Source organism: Protopterus annectens, chromosome 3.part0 (assembly GCF_019279795.1).
Source record: "Protopterus annectens isolate FY-2018-M chromosome 3.part0, PAN1.0, whole genome shotgun sequence".
NCBI lineage: Eukaryota > Metazoa > Chordata > Ceratodontiformes > Protopteridae > Protopterus > Protopterus annectens.
In genome coordinates, this window is record NC_056731.1 from 1,911,290,097 (window position 1) to 1,911,312,111 (window position 22,015).

The window sequence follows — 22,015 nt, forward strand, 5'->3', positions numbered from 1 at the left end:
GGGGACCCCCATTGCTTTTGTTATTGCGTAGAAAACTTCTGGACGGAGATGCCATTCATAAGGGTCTGTCAGATTCCTGCTGAGGTGGTCTGCAAGGGTATTCTTTCTGCCCGGCAGGTACTGTCCCATGAGGTGCAGGTGTGGGGATTGTGCTGTCTCCTATATCTGCATGGCTACATGCCACAGTGGGTAGGAGTGCATGCCTCCCTGCCTGTTTATGTAACATATAACTATGGTATTGTCTGTTTGGCCGACTAGGACCCCTGGGTCCCATTTGTTCTTGAAAACCATTAAACTGTTTTGTATTGCCATTAGTTGTTTCCAATTTATGTGCCTCCTTCTGTGCTGAGTGGGCCATAATCTTGGAGTTTGGAGGTATTGGGTGTGGGCCCCCCAAGCTGTCTCCAAGGCATCTATTATTAGGATTTGTTCCGGGGACAAAAATCTGAAAGATAGACCCTGATTTGGGGTGAAAGTCTGTACCCACCATGCAAACTCCTGCTGGTGGCAAGGGGTATTTGGATGTCCAATGAATAACAGCTCTGGCACTACACACTCTTCAGGTACCACTGCAGCTTCATGTGCCTTCAGGTACCACTGCAGCTTCATGTGCATCCTGGCTAGGAGTACCATGAGATTACAGGACACCATGATCTCCAGTGCTCTGAGGAATTCCCTGGATGAGATGCTTTGATTTTCCTATATCAGAAAGTAATAACTGGTTAAACAGATGACCTTGTCTGGGTGAGGAAGGCCCTCTGGAGGGAAGAGTCCAAGAGATCTCCCAGGAAGACTGTTTGGATCTGATGAGGCTGGATTTCTTGAGGTTTAGAGTGAACCCCAAAGATTGGGATCAACAGTTCAGAGTAATGGTGAGTGTGAAAGAGAGGTGAAGAAGAGAGTACAAGCAGGGTGGAGAAGAGTGTCAGGAGTGATTTGTGACAGACAAGTACCAGTAAAAGTGAAAGGGAAGGTCTGCAAGAGGGAAGTAAGATCAGCTATGTTATATGGGTTGGCAACAGTGGCATTGACAAAAAGGCAGGAGTCAGAGCTGGATGTGGCAGTAATTTTTGAAGTGTCAGCATTTTGAACTTTGGTATTTTGAGGAATTGGTTTAAGCTGGACAGGTCCAGAATAGGGTGCCAAGATCATTCTTTTACTGGGACTAGAATAACCTTGAGTAAAAGACTTTCCCTTTTTGTTCCTCTGGAAATGGCTCCATCTCTCCCTGAGAACATAGAATCTCTATCTGTTGGACAGCCCACGTTTTCTGATTTGGGGGTACATCTGGGAAAACTGAGTATACACCAATGGTTCTTTGAAAGTGAGTTTGTAACAATTTGCAATAATATTTAGAACCCACTTATCTGAAGTAATGTGGGTCCAGTTTTGGAGTGAGAGAGACAGTCTTCCTCCTAGTTCTGGGGTGGTGGTGGGAGGGTGGAGCACAGGGAGAGAGACATAATTGCTCTCTGGCTTGGGGCTGTGACCTATAACTCCTTTGTCTGGGTATTTCAGAGGTCCACTGCTTTGATCTATGTTGGTGATGCCTTTACCTGGAAGCTCTGAACTTTTGAGGCTGTCTCTGTTTACTTCTAGGCTGGGTAGGAAAAGACCATTGCTTGGCTGGAAAATTCCAGTTGAACCTCAGTGGTTGTACTTGCAGGTAGTACGTAACTATCTGCATGAACTTTACCTTGTCTTCCATCTTTGAGTACTACTTCAGCTGCTGGTCCAAAAAGTCTTCCTCGGTCATGGGAAGCATCCAAAACGTTAGCCTTTACCTGATCAGGAGGAGATTGCTCCCTAAGCCATGCATGTCTCCTAATCACTGAACCAGTGAAAGCTGCCCTCCAGGATGCCTCCATAGCATCTTGGCCACAATACAAAGAGCATTTAGTCACCTGGGAAGTGGAGTGACAAGTCCAAAAGTTCCTTAGCCAGATTTTTATCCCCCATGGTTGAAATATTTTGCTGGAGTTGATCCAGGATGGTTTGCTGATATTTGATCACATTGAATTGACAGCTGAGAGCCCTCACAGTGTAGCAGAGGTGTATACCTTTTTTCCAGACCTGTCTAGGGCCCTACTCTCCTTATCCGTGAGCAGGGGATTCTTGGAGGCCCTGGCCCTTTTAGGACCTAGAGTAACAACTTCCAGATCAGCCAAAGGATTTTTAAACAGATATTTATGGGTATCTTGCATCCTATAAAATCTGTTTCCTGGGGTAGGGGGGGAAGGGAGTCAGTGTTTATAGAGGAATCCTGGAAAACATCCTCTACCACATCCAAAATGGGAGGGATAGTTCAAGGTTTGTGTTCAGGGAGGTCCAAGAACTCTCCAACTCTCTTCTTGGCCAGAGGGTAATCTTGAGCTTCCCACTGAAAATGCTACTTCACAGCATAAAGGATTTCCCCAAAAGTTTCATCCTCTGGAGGTGAAGCTGAGGGAAGGTTCTCCTCCGAATCAGATTCCTCAAAGGATGTGTAACAGGGTCCTTCTCTGAGCCAGAGTCTTCCAAGTCTGAATCCTCCTCAGACAGTAAGGAATCCAGGTCAAGATCAGTATAGTCATCCCTTTTCCTTTTTCCTGGGATGGCTTTACCTGTGGTCTGTCTGGCCCTTGCAATGTTAATTAAGTCCTCAGCCAGCTTAATCAAATCCTGCTGGGATCCCAGTAACTAGGAGCCTGTAGGCCTAGGCAGAGGCCTTGCCACATTGCCTTTCTTTGGAGTGGGTTTGTTCTTGGGCCTAAGGGCTTGCGACCGATGCCCTGACACCTGACTTTCTATGGAAATGCACTGGCATAGGCCTTGGCCTCACTGTATTGCTAGTTAATGAGCGCTCAGAAGTTGTGGCCTGCTGAGCGACCTCGGACCCAACCGATGAGCTGAAAACATGAGCAGTTGAAACTTAAGGACCCAAAAGCATGTCTAACTCCAAATGGGTCTCAACAGAGGCCTGGGTTGCTGTTTCAAATGTCAAATGGGGCTGCAAAGACACCTCACCTTCTGCAACAATTATCAGTCTAGCAGGAGAGTCAAGAGGGGAGCGATTGTTACCAGTTTCTTCTCTTTTTTTCTTAGCTTATGGAGCTCAAGATGGGGACAACCGGTGGATGCCATCAAACATGGCTCAACTGATTCTTGTCTTAGAAAACGACCTAAAAATTCGGCCCTACACCTAATTGTTCTAGTGTTAACCATAGCATAGAAGTTACGATTATGGATGCTATGGTTTGGGATTAAGCAAGTAACACAAAGAGTATGGAAGTCTCTGTGTGGGATTGGTTTACTACAGCAGAGATTATTTACTTTATCTGACATGAGATAAAAGAAAAAGAAAAGAGTTCCCCAACGGGGTACTTATCTTTCCAACAACAACTTCTCTCTGGTGTGGAGCAACAGACACACTTGTATACTGCTTCAGGGGCAAGAAAAATCTGAAGTGATGATGCAGGCTGGCTTCCTTAATACCTGAGCGTACTAACGCTGGTAAAGGCATCTACCAGCCTGGGAGGAGTTTTTTCTGGTAGTCGAACCAGCCAAGGGCTTTAACAGCAGGAAATCCCAACAGTCAGGACTGCAACAGTGAAATACAAAGAACATCAGGCATTCAGACCAATAATCAAGAGATGGTATTTGGAATGGCGGCAAAGAAGTTCTGAGGATGGTACAGCCAGACATCACCTTTACACCTTATGCTACACGAGGAGCATACATGTGACATACGGCGTACATTAATGCAACCTAAAGGCTTTGGTATAATGGCCAGACATTGGGCTGCCCTTGGCAGGGGATCCCTCTAATGTAATTAATACTGCAATAGTGACATCGAAGGACATCTGGTTCTATCATTCCTTGGGGCAGCATGTGATGAACAGATGGAAACAAAATATTCTAACCTGTAGGATAAGGAACAACTCCTCCGGAAAGAAGGAATTTCCTTCCCTGCCATTGTAACCCAGTGAATGATTTTCAGAATCCAGCACTACTCAAAATGGAGAACATTGGCATTTGTGCTGTAATGAAGACCTGGTTTAAAGCAGCAGAAAGCACCCCTGCGCTACCAGGCTATAACTCATTCCACACCTTTCGGCCCCAGAACATGGACCGAAGCTCCAAAGGTGGTGGTGTCTCCATATACATAAGGGATATGCACACCTCCAGACTAATAGCCCAGCATAACACATCTGAGATACTTCAGGTACAACTAACATTGGGTAAAACGGTGATTCAGGTCGTAGCCTGCTATAGGTCCCCAACCATGTCCCAAGACTCTCACTCCACATTTCTAAGCACCCTGGAAACTATTAAGATCTAACCCAACACTCTCATACCAGGTGACTTCAACTACCAACTATCAACTGGGAAAATTACTCATGCAACAATGCACTGGCCCAATGCTTCCTGGAATTCATCAATTCCAATGCCCTGGACCAGCGCATTCTTACCCCCCCCCCCCACTAGAGGAAGCAACATCTTTGACCTGGTTATTACTAACATGGGCAATTGTTGCTCTTCACCAATAGTCAATTCCTCCCTGGTTAGATCAGACTACAAACTAATCACCATGGAAATCCATATCTCACCCACACCCCCCGCAAAGGTATCCACCATGAAAAACTTCTCCAAAGCGGGCTTTGGACTCCTAAACTTAGAGGTGGCTAATTTCATAGTACCCATGCCAATGGAAAATAGATGCATGACTGCCAAATCATATACCAATGTACTGTACGAACATGCACATAAATGCATGGAACTAGCCATACCCAACAGAACCAAGATGCTCTCCTCCAAAAAACAAAGCCAATCTGGTGGTTCCCTGCCATTAATAAACTCTACAACAGAAGGAAGAAACTGTTGCAGAAAAAGGTGAAGTCCTAAGACTGGAAAAATCTCCTTATTAGCCTCAACAAAAAGTTGAGATCCCTTATCAAAACCTCCAAAGCCAGCTATGTAGGTAGAATTGCAGCAGACACTAAAAACAACCACAAAGCCTTCTAAAGTTATATCAAGAATCGCCATAGCAATACCCAGATTTGCTCCGAGTTACTGCACAATGGTACCTCCTATACCGAGCCAACAGATATTGCCAACATACTGGCGGATAGATTCAGTGCCAACTTTACCCCCCACCCCAAAGGACCGATCAAAATACTGGAAGAATGCCAGGCACCCAGCATTACTGCAGCACAGGTTAAAGCTGCATTATCCAAGGCCAGGAATACAGCTTCCATGGGACCAGACAATATCCCTGGCTGTGTTCTACATGAATTACAAAGTGAACTGGCACCACATCTGTGTGCCCTGTTCACCCACAGCCTTACCTCAGGCTTTGTCCCTACTGAATGGCGCACTGCTACAGTCATCACTCTCCATAAAGGAGGAACAACTACAGACCATGTGAATTATCGCCCCATTAGTCTGACAAGTCTGATATGTAAGGCTATGGAACACATCATCATGGACGTAATTAACAAGGATATAGGGATCTCCAAACTCTAGATCCCATGCAATTTGGTTTAGTGAAAGGCAGATCATGCCTGCTCAATCTGGTTGACTTCTTTAAGTAAGTCACCAGAGCTGTGGATGAAGGTAAGGCAGCTCATACAGCCTACTTCAATCTGGCCAAGGCCTTTGATACCATTCCTCACTCAGGAATTATTGATAAATTCACCAAACTAGGCATCAAACCTTATATCTTTAGGTGGGTTGCAAACTGGCTCACAGACAGAACCCACAGTGTGAAAGAAGCGGACTCCAAGTCAGACTGCCAACCAGTCATGTGTGGAATCCCACAGGGATCAGTACTGGGTCCTCTTGTTTGGCATCTACTTCTCAGAAGTCCAGGCCAACATGGAAGGACTCTGGCTGACCATGTTCGCAGACGACTGCAAGCTGAGAGACATTATTAACTCCCCAAGTGATGCAGACATCCTACAGAAAAGGCTTCACCGAGACCACTGACTAGTGTTGAAACCACGGCCTTACGCTTAATGCCAAAAAATGCATCATCATCCCCTTTGGGAAAAACTCAGTTCCCATTAATTACCACATCGATGGGAGCCCACTGAACACTGAAGGGGTTATAAGAAATCTGGGGACACAGCTTGACAGCAATCTCTCCTTCGACCAACACATTGCCACTGTGGTCAGAAAGTCCTATGTGGCACATCTCATTACCAAGGGTTTTGCATCCAGGAAGAAAGAGGTCATCATTTCTCTCTACTCTTCCCTCATTAGACCAGAGTATAATTCCCCATTTTGCATGCACCTCACTAGACACATGCAACAGCTGGAGAGGAAACAAAAGTACCTCATGAAGAGGATCCTAGGCTTTAAACACATGTCCTACATGGACAGACTCAAAAAATCCAGCTATTCTCCGTCTCATATCTTCTACTAAGAGGCAATCTCTGCTTGACTTACAAAGCCATGTCCGACCCAGCTCTGTTAGAAATGCTACATCTAAAGAAATCCCAATCCCTCCACACCACACATTCCAGAGACCTCAACCTCATTACCACAATCAACAGAACATGCTGGAGGGACAGGTTTATAACGTAGAGACTGCCCATGCTCTGGAATAGGACTTCCCATACATGTCAAGCAGAACACCTCACCGGCCCTCTTCAAGAGGGATCTTGAGGAGTGGAAGGGAAATAGAAAGTTCACCCCAGGGATCACTCCAGTGGCTCTACTTGATAGAGGCACTTAGAATCAAAGTTGGCCGGCACAATGCCAGGGCACTTCTATGGGCTAGGATTGTAAAGGTTCCAGGACCATTAGCCTAGTACACAACTATGAACCTATTTCTGTTACCAAAGAGAAAAATGGAGATTCAGACTTTCTGGAAGAGAAAAGCAGCTGCCAGGGTAGGAGGGGATCACAGCATTGCTAGAACAGTCATTCAGACTTGTTGGACTCTACTTGCCTTTGGGAGGTTTGAGACTTCTTTTGGAAACCCCAAATCCGTTGGACAATTTGGAAAAAAAGAAGGCTGAAAAATTTTAGAGATTCCCTGAATCAGCTTGCCCCTTTCATCACACTTTTTGATCACCCCTGCATTAGATGAGCCAAACACAATCTCTATTCAAGAGAATTTAAAATCTAATTTTTTTACATCATCTGAAAGGTTCTGGAAATGCAGCCAAGCACACCTCCTTAAAACAGTACCAGTGGCCATAGGCCTGGAAGACGTATCAGAGTCATACAAACACTGCACACCTGTACAGTAGGAGTAGCTAAGTTATTTAAAGCAGAGTTTTCTTAAAAAAAATGTATATAAAACATTCCCCATACTTCCACAGTATGTCAGAACAAAACTTCAGAGAAAACTAACATATGAGCCTGGCAATTTAAAATTCTGAAAATCAGAGTTGCAGAAGTACACATTTTTTCCCATACCCATCAATAATTTTCCCATCCTTATTAGAAAGATTAGAATTAGAATTATGCTTCGGTATAATCAGTTTCAGGTTATTCATTCCATTCTCTACAAACCCTCTTTCTGTCCAACTATCTCATCTCTAATCTCTCATTACCTACCCACTAGATTACTCCGCAGTTCTGAACAAGGCCTACTAAAAATCTACAAACCAAAGACCAAAATGGGTCACCTAGTCTACAGCTTTAACCCTTCCAAGGCCTGGAATAGCCTACCACTAGATATAAGATCCCTGGGTCTATATGATGCTATCAAATGGACTAAATAGTGAAAGCTATTTAGTCGATCCGATACTGTCGAAATGGCAAAATAGTGAAGTCATGGAACATCAAATTTTTTCCCAGGGAAAAATTTGGTGGGCAGTCTTCGGGACTTTGCCATTTCCTCCACTATGGTGCAATCTCGGAGTTGGCATATTTAAGTAGGGGGGTGTGGGGGGTGGCGAAGCCCCCCCACTTAAATTTGTGTTTAAGTTTATTTATTTATTTATTTATTTACGGAGCAGAAATTTTTTTTCCCTGGGAAAAAATGTGCTGTTCCATTTGTTCAATATTTTGTTGTTTCGATATTATCGGTACGATGAAATAGCGTTCACTATTTACATCGTATGATATGATATAGACGCAGATCCCTTGAACATCCCAATCAATTCAAAACAGCTACAAAAAAAATACCTTCATGAAAAATGGACTTGCCAATGTAATTATCCCCAGTAAACACTCTCCTATAACCTTCTACTTCTCTCTTCCTTCCCTTCAATAAACAAACTCACTACTTTATCTTCTCTTCTTGGTACATCACTGTGCAAACATAAGTAGTAAAATATTTCAGTTATGTAACTATTGCACTATTATGTATATAATATGTAATTATGAATGTATCCCTCTGATGCATGTATTTCACTTGCCACAGTATGTATGACACTAATGCAATAATGTGTGGTACGGATGAATGTAATGTGTGGTACGGATGAATGTAATGTGTGGCACTGTAATGCTGTAATCTGTGGTACTGATGAATGTATTTCAGTATGTATTCAATATGTAAAATTTCTATTTTCTGTTGGAGCTTTTCTCCTCAGGCCTCCGCCGAAAATGGGCATTTGTAGCCCAGTCAGACAAACCCGGTCAACAAATATAAAATAAAAGAAATAAATAAATAAAATAAATAAGTGGTTGGTAGCAGTGGAGTCAGCTAAGGCTACTGCTTCTGGGTCATGTTTTGGAACAGTGTATAAAAATTTAATAGACTACGGAACTTTATACATACCATTTGCCTTTTTAGGGTCCAACTGCCTGACTATCAGGAAAAAGTACAGTTTTGTACCTACCATAAATGTAGATGTCCGATAGGAATGCATCTGCAGTCCTTACAAACGGGTTGTCCTGTCGTCAGGCAGCCCTTCGGTCGGCCAGATTCCAAAGTCTGGGTCTGGCTTCGGCTGGTGTCGCACTTCACCCGACGTCATCGCTGCAGTTTTTTGGGTATAAAGGCATCAGCCGACGCCATTTTCCTCAGTGTTTCTTGCCCCAGATGCCAGGTGCCCTCTTGGATGGCTAAATTTGGATAAATGCCAATGTTTCCAAATAGTAGAGAGCAAACACATAAAATAAGCATGTATGTACATATATACAAACAAATACACCATAATAGATCCCGCGCAAGCTAGCTGAAGGATGGCAAATACCCTAGGAGTACCACAGAGGGGAAGGTGGGTGGGTAATCCTGACTGCAGATGCATTCCTATCGGACATCTACATTTATGGTAGGTACAAAACTGTACTATGTCCTTCAAGGATGCATCTGCAGTCCTTACAAATGGGTAGAGTACCATAGCTAAACTAGGGGAGGAGGAAAAAAGGAGATATTATGGTGTAGTTAGGATCCCTTGCAAAACAGCAGTGGCAAAACCTGCTCGGGATCTAGAGTATAAAGGTAAATTGTAATGCTTGGCAAATGTATGCACGGAGGTCCAAGTAGCAGCCTCTATAATGTCCTTGGTAGCCACTCCTCGTAAGAAAGCTGTGGTAGTGGCTGTAGCCCTTGTGGAGTGAGGCCTGATGTTCTCTGGAGTTTTCTTTCCATGGTAGGAGTAACAAAATCTAATGCAATTTCCTATCCATTTGGAGATTGTCTGTTTTGAAATTGGTTTTCCTTCCTTTCCTGTTGCATATGCTACCAGAAGCTGGTCAGTTTTTCTATTGGACTTGGTCCTGTCCAGGTAGTAGCGTAATTGTCTATGTACATCCAAGGTATGCAAGAGTCTTTCTCCCCTGTTCTGTGGGTTGGGGAAGAATGTAAGTAGGTGGATAGCCTGATTTAAAGACACTCTGGATACCACCTTAGGCATAAATGTAGGATTTGTTCTCATGGACACTATCTTGATGGAAGATCAGGAAGGGTTGCACTGCCATTAATGCCTGTAGTTCAGAGACCCTTCTTGCTGAGGTGATTGCCAGCAGGAAAGCAGTCTTCCAGGATAAGTATTGTAATTCTGCTGTTGCTGCTGGTTCGAAAGGGGGAAGTGTCAATTTTTCTAGTACAAAGTTCAAGTCCCATGCTGGCAATGGTGGTTTCCTGGGAGGTTTTACATTTTTAATTCCTCTCAGAAACTGTCTGAGCAGAGGATGAGAGAAGACAGGAGGATCCAAGCTGTATTCTGCTGAAATAGCTGATGCATGTATCTTGATGGAAGAATAGGACAGGCCTGTATGGAAGAGCTCTGCCAAGTACTCCAGGATGTTGGCTATGTTTACCAGTGCCACATCTTCTCCTTTGCAGTACTCCAAATGAGATATCTTTTCCATTTTGCTGCATAATTCTTTCTTGTTGAAGGTCTACGAGCCTCAAGGATTATGTCTTTAACCCTTTGGGATAAATTTGGGTTAATTGCTCTTATGTAATGTTCCAGGCATTTAGCTGCAGAGTTTTCAGGTTTGGATGCAGGATGTTGTAGTTGTTCTGTGTTAACAGTAATGGGATCAGGGGTAGTGTCCATATTTGTTCCCGAGACATGCTCCTCAGCAATGGGTACCAATGTTGTCTTGGCCAGTCTGGAGCTATCAGAATGATCCTTGGACGTTCCTCTTTGATCTTCACAAGCACCTTGTGCATCAAAGGAAGTGGTGGGAATGCGTATGCTGTCAGTTTTTTCCAACTGAAAGATAGGGAGTCCACCTTCCAAGCAAGTGGGTGGTACGTCCTTGTGCAGAATTTCTTTAGCTGGTGATTGAGTGGGGATGCAAATAAGTCTATTTGTGGTAATCCCCATTCTCTTGTGATGGCTTTGAAGATGTCCGGATGCAGCATCCATTCGTGGGCATCTGTGGTAGTTCTGCTTAATATGTCTGCTAGAATGTTTTCTTTTCCGGTACAAAATTGCTTGTAACTGAATGTTGTAGCTCAGAGCCACATCCCATATGTCCAGTGCCAGCCGGCATAGAGGATATGAATGTGTGCCTCCCTGTTTGTTGATGTACCACATAACTGTGGTGTTGTCTGTCCTTATCAACTGACCTTCTTGGAGAAATGGTCTGAATGACTGGATTGCCAATTTTACTGCCAGCATTTCCTTTAGATTTATGTGCAGGCAGCTGGTCTTGAGTCCATAAGCCTTGTATGCACTTGCCCAGCATGTGTGCCCCAACCGAGGTCTGAGGCATCTGTCGTGATGGTTTGGCTTGGTTGACTGTTGCAGAAGGGCAATCCTGTGTTTGATTGACAGGCCTGAGCCCACCATAGGAACTCTTGCTTCAAGCATGGGATTATTGGAATTTTGGTTTCTAGGCTGTGCTTGTGTTGGGACCACAAATTCTTTAGGTACCACTGTAGCTTTCTCATATGCAGTCTGGCATGAGGGACCAGAATTATGCAGGATGCCATGAAGCCTAGGGCTTGTAGTACTTTTCTTGCAGTTAGATGGTTCTGCTTTGTTAATGCCAAGAAGTAGAGAGGTAGTTGCTCTTTCTTTTCTGCAGTTAGGAATGCCATTTGTTTTGATGTGTCCAGCTCTGCACCCAGAAAGGTTATTCTTTGGGATGGAATCAGCCTTGACTTTTTTATATTGACTGTATATCCCAGGGCTTGCAGCAGGTAAATGACTCTTTGTAAGTCTTCTGTTAGCTTGCTTTTGTTGTCCGCTTGTATCAGGCAGTCGTCCAGGTAGGGATAAATTTGGATCCCCTGAAGTCTGCAATGAGCAATTACTGATGCCAGGCATTTCGTGAACACTCTGGGCGCAGTAGATAAGCCAAAGGGCAATGCTGAGAATTGATAATGCTCTGATCCTGCAAGAAATCTGAGGTATCTTCTGCAAATTGGTCGTATGGGGATGTGCAGGTATGCCTCCTTGAGATCTACAGTTACCAGCCAAGACTCCTTGCCCAGCATGGGAAGAAGCTGCTGTAGGGTCAGCATTTTGAATTTTGGAACAATGAGGAATGTGTTTAAAGTGGACAGGTCGAGAATAGGCCTCCATTTGCTCTCTTTTCTTGGTACCAGGAAGAGTCTGGAGTAAAATCCCTTTCCTTGTTCCATAGATGGTACCTTTTCCACAGCTCTCATTCTTAATAGTTGAGATATTTGCTTCAGAGCTTCTGCCCTTTGAGTAGGTGGTAGGTTTGGCATTCCTCTCTTTCCTGGTAGAGTATGGAAATGGAACCTGTAACCTTGGTCTATAGTTTGAAAAATCCATTTTCCCTTGTGATGCAATGCCAGTTCTTTGAAAATAAGGTTAGCTTTCCGCCTAAGGGTGCTTCCAGTTGTTCCCTGGTAGGCGGTGCCACAGCCAAGTCACTGTGATTGTGTTGTTGTAGTGGTGGTGGCTGCGTCCGTGCCTCGCTGGTTGTTACCTTGCCACTGGCGTCCCCTGTAGGCACCCCTGGATTGATTTCTGCCTCTTGAGCGCCTATTCCTGCCTCTCTGTGTCTTAGAGGAGTCCGGAAAGGACCAATTCTTGGAGGGCCAGTTCCTGCTAAACCTTGGAGGTTGAACCTGTAAGAAATCTTTCACTGTTTGTACAGATTTCGCCTTCTCTTCCATCTTTTTTAGTACCTGCTGTGCAGGGGAACCAAATAAATTGACCTTGTCCATGGGTGCATCCAAAAGCTTTGATTTGACATGGTCTGGTAATGCCTGCTCTTTCAACCATGCATGTCTCCTGATAACTGTGCCAGTCATGGCTGATCTAAAGGAAGCCTCCAGTGCATCATAGCCACATTTTAAAGAATGGTTACTAACCTGCTGTATGTTATGTACCATTTCCTGAACATATTTTTTATCTAAAGATTCTTCAGAGGACAGCTTTTTAGTTAACTGGTCAAGCATAAACTCTTGATATTGAATCATATGAAATTGGCAGTTCAAAGCCCTAGCTGACAAAGTAGCAGAGGTGTAAACTTTTTTACCCCATCTCTCTAAGGACCTGGATTCCCTTTCAGAGGGGAAGGGGTTTTTAGTAGATGTAGTTGCTACAGCTTTAGGGCCCTGGGAGATAGTCTCTGGGTCTGCAAAAGGAGCCTTGTATAAATGGTGATGAGTGTCCAGGACCCTGTAGAACCTATCGGGCTTAGCAGGGTCCGGAGGTAATGAATCAGGAGCAGTGCAAGCATCATTAAATGCATCATCTACAACAGAAAGAACTGGAGGTATAGCTAAAGGCCTATGTTGTGGCAAATGTAGAAAGGTTCTAAGCCTTTTTCTGGAGTCTGAGAAATCTTGGCCCTGCCACTGAAATTGTTCCCTCATAGCATGCAAGGTTTCCCCAAAGGAAAATTCCTCAGGTGGAAAGGCTGAAGGAATGGACTCTTCAGCATCAGAGTCTTCGTAAGGGGAATAAGGAGCCTCAGGAGGGTCTGTATGTTCTGAGTCATCAGAGGAATCATCTGTGGATACTGGTTCAGGGGGCTCTGCTCTAGGCCTCTTCTCTGGAGGTGGATGAGAGGTCCTGTCTGGATGAGGCTGGGATCCACGAATTAAAGAAATGAGATCCTCAGCCAAAGAAAGCATATGGGAACTGGTGCTGGGCCTGTGAGAGGGGGGTTTGGCAGGCATCGTTTTTGAAGCTTTGGCTGCTTTAGCCCTGGCAAAGGCCTTAATAGACATGGCTGCAGGAGGCCTAGCAGCTCCACGTGCAGGGGTTGAAATATCCAAGGGAATAGTGTCTGATAATTTCTGAGAAACCGCAACAGACGGTTGGATTTCAGAAGCCGATTCTACCAGGTTAGAAGAGGCCTCGGTAGAAGGCATGGTTTCGGCTGAAGAAAGAACCGCTTGCTCGGTTTCGCGAGTGTCGGTCCTTTTCTTTGCGTTTTTTGGTAATTTGTGTAGTCGGAGGATCCGACGGCATAATATAGGCAAAATCAGAGCCGAAAAACTGCTCAGCAAACTCCGAATGACGTCTAAGCGTCCATCGGTTAAAAGAAGCACAGGCTAGACAAGCTGCTACATCGTGGTCTGGGCCTAAACAAGGTAAGCAGTAGGAGTGTAAATCTTTATGAGGTATTTGTTTCCCACAAGTTAAACAGTTATTCACTTTTTCTGACATCGGCTGAGGCAAGAAAGAGTCCCCAACGGGGTACTTAGCTTTTTAGAAGTCTTCGAAGTAGTATTCGGTAGTAGTAATCTCTGGATCTGACCGACCGGCACTTGCGAACAGCTTCTGCTTCGGGCGCCACGCGGCAAGAAAGACTGGGGAAAATGGCGTCGGCTGATGCCTTTATACCCGAAAAACTGCAGCGATGACGTCGGGTGAAGTGCGACACCAGCCGAAGCCAGACCCAGACTTTGGAATCCGGCCGACCGAAGGGCTGCCTGACGACAGGACAACCCGTTTGTAAGGACTGCAGCTGCATCCTTGAAGGACATCTGCAGGCAGCAAGATGCACATCTTCTAAAGCAGACAGGAGAGGAGGAATGGGTGTAGGTTCTGGAAAATCCTCCTGTAACAACTGATGGTATTTTCTAAGGGACTGAGAAACCTCCATGTTCTTCCACTGAAAATGACAGGACATTCTAGCAATACTATCAGAGAAATGGAAACCCCACAGGCAGAATCAGAAATGGAGATATCCTCAGAGTCTGAATTAAAAATCGGAGGACAAAGGCCTGAATCCGTCTCTGCACCCTCCTGTTCAGATTCAGGATCTTTAGTCTCTTCATGAGGAGGAGGAGGAGGAATCACTCTTTCTTTACCAGAAACTACTTTACAAGACAGACCAATAAACAAATTAAACCCTGAGCCAATTCTTGTAAACTATGGCCTACCCAATGAAATTTGAGAAGTAGATAACATGCATGGTTTTCGGTTTCTTTTTGACAGGAAAAAAGGGGGCCAACTGTGTTATTAATGACAGCGACTGCTTCCCCAGAGATGGGCGCAACATTCTGATACAACAGGGAAACCTTCATTCTTCCCTATCCCAGGAAGTACAAGAGTGGCTCTCCATTGCCCACTGAGGGCACTCCAACAGCCACAGAGCATGGATAACTCCCAGTCCATAGTGGCTGTAAATGCGACACCAGATGGATCAGGGGGAAAAAGATGAGTGGTCTGAGGTACAACAAATGGTAACAGCAGTGTCACCTATCTGCAGCTGAGGCAGATTGCTAGCCTGCTGCAGTGACAAACGCTGTTTGCTTAATTTTTTTCTTTTTGTGGCTGGAATAAGAACTTTCAATCCGTACCATGGTCTTGCAAAAAATTGTGTCTCTTTCTTGGAGAAGACGAGCAGCAAATGCCAGCAAACTACCGCTCTGCAAAAGTTATGTTTTCGACAGAAAAAAAAAACAAACACTTTCAAACCCTATGGCAGCCTCACAATGTAAAAACAATGTATCCAGAGAAAATAAGTTATCAATTAGACTGCACTACTTTTAAACTGAAAGAAAAAATGAGTGCTCCATTTAAAAGTACATTACAGTCTTGACAAAGTCTGTTAAGACACAACACTCCTAGTTTTAAAATAAGTTTCCTGAAGAGGAAAGTAATAAAACATCAGTAAATATGAGAAAATAGAAGTTTTTTCCCCAAAGGGAACTTAGCTGCCCAGCAAAGGAAAGCACAAGTCGAACGTTGATCCTCAAAAGCCTCAGAGGAGCTTAATCTTCAGTAGCGGGAAAGCTCTGAAGGGCTGTGTGTCCAGATTTGTCTTTCAGTCAGCTCCGTTTGAGATGACTGACTGTTTGGGCGCGTGGAAGGTGCCCTGAAGCTTTATATGCTTGTTGGTTGTTATATCCTTGGCAGGATAAAACCCATACAGCTAAGGCTAATGCAGCAGTGATCAGTATGATCATCAGAAAATGTTATAGATTACGACTAAAATCTCTGACCAGCAAATGTCCATTAATCAAAATATTCTTTGTACCATCATTTGCTTTTTATACTAGTAAAAAAAAAAAAATGCAGTGACTTGCACACAGAACCTGCTCATAAATTTAATGCACTTTAAGATACAATACAGTTCCATTACAAAAAGCTGCACTTTTGAAAACATTTCTGTAACTCATTCTTTATTTTAGCATGTATAATGCAAGGACAGTTTCCTTTAGTCTTAAGATTCTGCCTTAAAGACAGTAAAAAACAGTTATACACTTGCACACAACATTCACGATTCTCAATATATTTCAGATGATGCTATACTCAAAAGTGAGTAAGGTTAGGAAGTGCCACTTAACAAAAAAGGGAATTCAAGAGGAAATCTGACACAAACATCACAATGCAGTTTACAGACCAGTGGCTGACACCACAGATGCCAAACCTTTTCAAAAAAGGATATCTGCCGCCATATGTGCGATCCATAATACTTCTGATACTTTGCTGTAACCACATTTTCTGCTGATCCAATTCTTTTTCTTTAAGTTTAAGGTCTTCAATATCTGTTTTAATGTATTTTAGTCTCTCCAAAACTTCTTTCGAATTGCAACTAGCACCAACTCCTCTATGAAGAAAGGGGGGCACAATTAAGTAAGGATTAAGCAACCTCATTGTGGCTAGATATCATCAACATAACCAAATTATTATTAATAAGGAGTGCAGTTTTGCATGAAGACAAAAGAAATATTACTATACAATACCCGAGGCCTTCAGATGTCTCTTACTAGGCACTGGTATAGCAGAGTATTAAGCTGTTTCTAAGGTAACCCTGTACATCCTGCTCACTAGAAATGAGGATCATGGCTCACGTGCGGTATGACTAATCCTGCAACATGCGAGTTATGAAACTTTCATCCCTAGAAGCAGTCCCCTCCAGCAGTCAGCCCACCTGTGGACTGGTCAAGGATTTACCAATCAGATCACAACTCTAAGCCACTCAAATCACAACTTGGTCTGGCAATCACTTCTCTCGACAACTAAATGTAGTTTTAAGAACCAGTCCGAGTCCAAACAAATTCAGAGAAAAAGTATTGTTACATGAAGTTCTCACAAACTCGAGAGATTTAACAGGGCATTTTGCAAACAGTGCCACAGCTGGAACAGTGGAATTACCAACGACATTTTTCACACGTCATCAAAATGATTTGTCTGACATTAACAACAGTTACAAATGCCTGCACAATACATAGAAGGTAGACCCATGTACAAAGCTGCTTCTTCTTCCCACAAGAAGATGAACACATGAGCAAGATTTTGCTTTGAAGTGCAAATCTACATGGTAAAGGAATGGAATGCATGAGTGAAGAAGAAATTTCCGACTAGATTTCACAGGAAAGACAATAATGAAATTGTGGTCTCAGGTCAGAAGAGAAGGAAATTAGTATCTGTTAGAGGACAGCGTCTGAAAGACAATTTACATGTTCTTACAGTACAAATTGACCTATGATGTAACCCTTGTTTGGTGGAATTGTTAATAGGTTCATACTTTATCCACTTCAATCCTTTTTTTTTTTTTTTTTTTTTTTTACTTGTTCTCATGCTTGGGGTGATGACTGGCCTGTCCCCAAAGCTGCACTTGCTTTGATGTCATAAGCTATACTACAGGAGCATTCTTTGGCTCGGACCTCTCCAGCTCTCCCCAACCAATGACAGAGCAATTTTCTTGCAGGTAAAAATGAACAATGAAAGTTTGACAGCTACAGTGTTAAGTAATATAAACGCAAACACACACCCAACTTTAAGAGCTCCAAAAGTGTTAGCTGGAAGGAGGGTCTGTCCAAGCACATGAGAAGTGTTTGCATGTGTGGGAGTATTTAGGACCTACAAAAGGGAGGGTCCCAAAAAAAGCAAATGATACAGCAAGTACAGATCAGTTACAATGAGGACTGTGGACCCTCTATGGTGGGTCCATAAATGAGCTGAATCCCAAGTAGTGTATCCCCTAGGATGGAAGGATCAGGGGGACAGTAAAAGCTAAATATTCTAATGGTTTACTGCAGAAGTACTGAGGTACTACAGGAGTTTACTCTCAAAGTCAACATCCAGATAGTAACATTACATGAAGAAGTAGACGCATGGCCAAGTGGCCTCAGTAAATGTGCATGAAACATTTTTGAAGCAAAGGATTGGAAGTACTCAAGCTTCTGTGAGATTGGGCTCCTTACTGCAGAATTTTCCAAAAGGTGATGAGCTTGATGGAAAGAAAATTCCATTTGGAAAAGTTTGGTTCACAACTGCAAGCCACTCCCTCCTCAGAGCAAAAAAATACTAATAGCTGTTCAGTCTTCATAAACTCAAGTACCAGCTTCTGACAAAACTTGAGCTTCTATTGTGAATCTAGTGTGTGGAGGGCCCTTAGCTCTAGTTTCTGCCCTGGCAAAGAAAACCGGGAGGAGACTACAATGGTTTTAAGGACAACTCAAAAAACACTTTGGAAAAAATACTTAGTCCTAAGAGACACGTGATCCCTGTAAAAGGCCATATAAACTTCCATACACTTAAGGACTTGCAACAAAGAGATATCTTGCAATATGAGATGACAAATAAGGGAAAAATGACTGTTTTGCAAGGAATTTTACATCACTGAAACATCAAATTCAAATGGGGGACAAGGAAGTCTGTTAATGAGATAGTTCAAATCCCACAAAAGGGAGAAATTCCAGTTCTTCAAACATGGGAGGAGGTGCAGAACCCTCTTAAAACACTACACAAGTAAGCTTTTATTTGACCAGAATTTAACTCCAAGAAGGTCATGATGGGCAGACAGCTTGATCTATTTAATTTGGTGGTGGAATCACTATAACCTAGATCATGTTACTGAAATAGATCAGGATCAGCTGCAGGCTAGCAAACTGAAGAGGTGCAGTGTACTGTGCCACCTAAATGGGAAACATTTTCCACTATGCAGGGCAGGTTTATTTGGTGAAGGTTGCTTTGGCAGATTCAGTCACTTCTGACTGGCTCACTGGGAGATCTGGTGGAATTCACAGGATCTACATCAAGTATGATGTCCTTGGAACCAGCTATTGCCCTGTCTGTGCAGGACTTCCATGACTTGTACAGAAGTGATCCTATACCTCCAGCAATATACTACCGAAAATACAACATAAGTATGCTCTTTTATAGCATCTTTACTAAATCATATTTTAAACTGCAACACAGGATTACAAATCTTAAGAGAAAAGAAAACAATGTAATAACAGTTTCCATTATTGCTATTCAGTATAAATACTGCTTTTTAATAACTTCCATTTACTCCAACATTACAAAAGTTGCTCAAGTCCTGCTTTCTCTTAATCCTCACTCTTCAAAGCATTCTTCTGTATGTGCTGTTCCTACAAATTCTATTAACTTCAATGAAATTAACTTTTTCCATTTTTTTTTAAAGATCTCTTCAGTTCTTTGTCTCCTTTACAATACCAAAAACTTCCTTTTTTACTTGAACTAGATTTGAATTTTTGCTTTCCTAGAAACTGTTTGGCAACCAATAATGTTAATCTTAGTTAAGACCTTAATAATAGCTAGGCAATTTAGATCCCGTATCCCAGCTCAAAGGATTGTTTAATGGCTACAAGCATTTGTTCTCCCAACACTTCTGTCAAAGTACTCTGCAAGGATTGTTTAGCCACCTCATTACATTCCTCCCAAAAAATGTGCTCAATTACCTCTTTCTTCCTTGTGCTATCTTCACAGGAAAAACTCCTCAAAAATCTACATGTGGTACAAAATACATATGCAAAACATTTTCATGCAAAAATCCTAAGCCTTCTGCCAACCTGATGGTGCAAAAACAGGGCGCCCATTTGCATTACTGGTAATTCAAGTTTGGGAATGAACTAATGTCGCAAGTAATAACTTGAGCAATGATCCAGGCCATCTTTTCTTCAAGAAGGTTCCCCGGCACCCTAGCAGCAGGAATGTGCGATTAGAACTTCTCTGATTGTGACTGCTGGAACAGGGTTCAGTTTTGAGCTTTTTCTGGTTAATTTTTTATTACTAGGGGCATTGAACACAACTCTGATCTTCGATAAATAACAATAAGTATCCTTTTCTGTGCATTTAAAGTGTTTTTTTTTATTGTATCTGCTTTATTTTCTGAAACTATATTATATATATATATATATATATATATATATATATATATATATATATATATATATATATATATATATATATACATACACTTGTTTCCTGCCTTTCTAAGCTAGTAAAGTCCTGTTTTCAGGTTAGTGCTGAATTCAGGGCTGTGTTACAATTCTCTGTGTTTGCCCATACCTTACTTGGATAGAAGGAAGTTTCTCTGTTCACCTGTGAGAGAGGGGAGCTTTGAGCAGCCTATCTGTCCCTGGAGGAGTGGTTTCAGCCCAGAAATTAGTAGTTTATTGGCCATTTTGGGCTAATTTCTCTCTCTTTCATTTCCCTACTATAAATACCACATTTGCCCGGTTTTGCGCACTGGGCAGCGCCAGTTAGCTAGGGTAAAACTATTCTCGGATCAACAAAGTCTCTTCAATTTTTCCCTTGGAACTAGACAAACTTTCAACTTAAGCACTCAAGCCATTTATTTCTCAGCCCGGCACTTGTTCAAAATTTATAGCAAGCACTTATAAACCTGAGCACTAGACCCTCCTGTACTGTACAGAAGGACAAGAGTCTCTATTCGACCTTACCAGCCATCCAGTAAAACAGTTCACTGTACCTATCCAGGCATGTCCAAAGGGCAGTTTTAGGTGTACTCTTCAGTCCAACTGGTGAATCTGGGCATTTTGAGGCAATGTTACAACTGCCTCATGTACACAGACAACCCTCTCCTCCTACCACCAAACACTAATACAAGCGAGAGATACAATTATACAGCCAAACTGTAGGCTAAGCTCTCTCAACCCAAGACTGGATCAGACAGTCAAGGAGGAGAAGGGAAATACTTGCATCACACCACCAGTCTCACATAGACCCATTAAACCAGCACTGGCAAAAAAACGCACATAAATACATGAAAACATACTCGGAGGCTCCAAATAAAAATCTGAAAAACCAACAACGACCTCCAAAGCAAACATCTGAGCAACCTCCACCCCCAACACAAACCATGAAACACAAACTTCACAAAACCAGTGTGCCATCCAATCACAGCCCTTAAGGCAAAATAACATACCCAACATACTATTAATAGGTGACTCTATAGTCAGGCACACTGACGTCCCACTCACTAGGCTGAATAAGGAGAAGGTTACTGTTAGCTGCTTGTTGGGTGCAAGGATCCACCACATAACAAGCACTCAGGTCACTCCAGAACAAGTACAAATATGATTTGTCATTGTCCATGTTGGTGTGAATGACCTGAGCCATACCACCCTGGACTACATGAAGAGAGACATGGAAGAGCTCTCTGATCACGTAGCCCAGGCCAGCATGACACTGACCCCGAGTAGCATCCTGCCCTCGCCAAGAATGATACCACGGTATAAAGAAAAAATTCTTGATTTCAATAATTGGCTAAGTTTATGGTATCATTCAAAGGGGATTTAGTGTCTGTCTGCCTGGGATGACATGCTCAACAAGCCATGCTGCTTCACTAGAGACAGCTTGAACCTGTCACCCTTAGGCTTTTGAATACTGGCCAAGGCTTGTCACCCCCATAGTGCCTTTTTTAGGTAAGGTTCAAAAGACAAACCCACCACCGTAAATAGCACAAGTAACAAAAAACTGAGGGCAATGCTACTCAATGCCCGAAGTCTAAACCTCAAAATGCACCCACTCGAGGCACTCCTCAGTGTGGAGAAAACAGATGTATGTGCAGTAACAGAAACCTGGTTTAAGGCTCCAGAGAGCACCCCAGTACTACAAGGCTACAATTCATACCATACATTTCGGCCACAGAACCCAAACCGAAATACAAAAGGTGGGGGCGTATCCATATTCAAGGATACCCACACCTCCAGGTTAGTGGCACAGCACAATGCTTCAGAGATCATCCACGTGCAACTAACAACAGGCAAAACTGCAATTCAAATTGCAGAGATCACCCATGTCCCAGGACCCCCATTCTGTGTTTCTGGAAACACTGGGAAACATAAAGGTCCTACCAAACACCCTAATATTGGGTGATTTCAATTACCCAAACATTAACTGGGAGAACTACTCAAGTACTAACTTCCTTGCCCAACATTTCCTAGAATTTATAAACTCAAACACCC

The 22,015-nt window shown here is 43.0% G+C and overlaps 1 protein-coding gene across 1 annotated transcript in view; it reads right to left on the reverse strand.

Moving 5' to 3' along the window:
* E2F5 (E2F transcription factor 5) overlaps window positions 1–22,015 on the reverse strand; it is a 600,996-nt gene that overhangs the window by 336,672 nt on the left and 242,309 nt on the right. Inside the window, exon 3 of the mRNA XM_044065996.1 lies at window positions 16,222–16,383. Within this exon, the coding sequence (XP_043921931.1) occupies window positions 16,222–16,383 (162 nt within the window). The remainder of the gene's footprint in view (window positions 1–16,221; window positions 16,384–22,015) is intronic.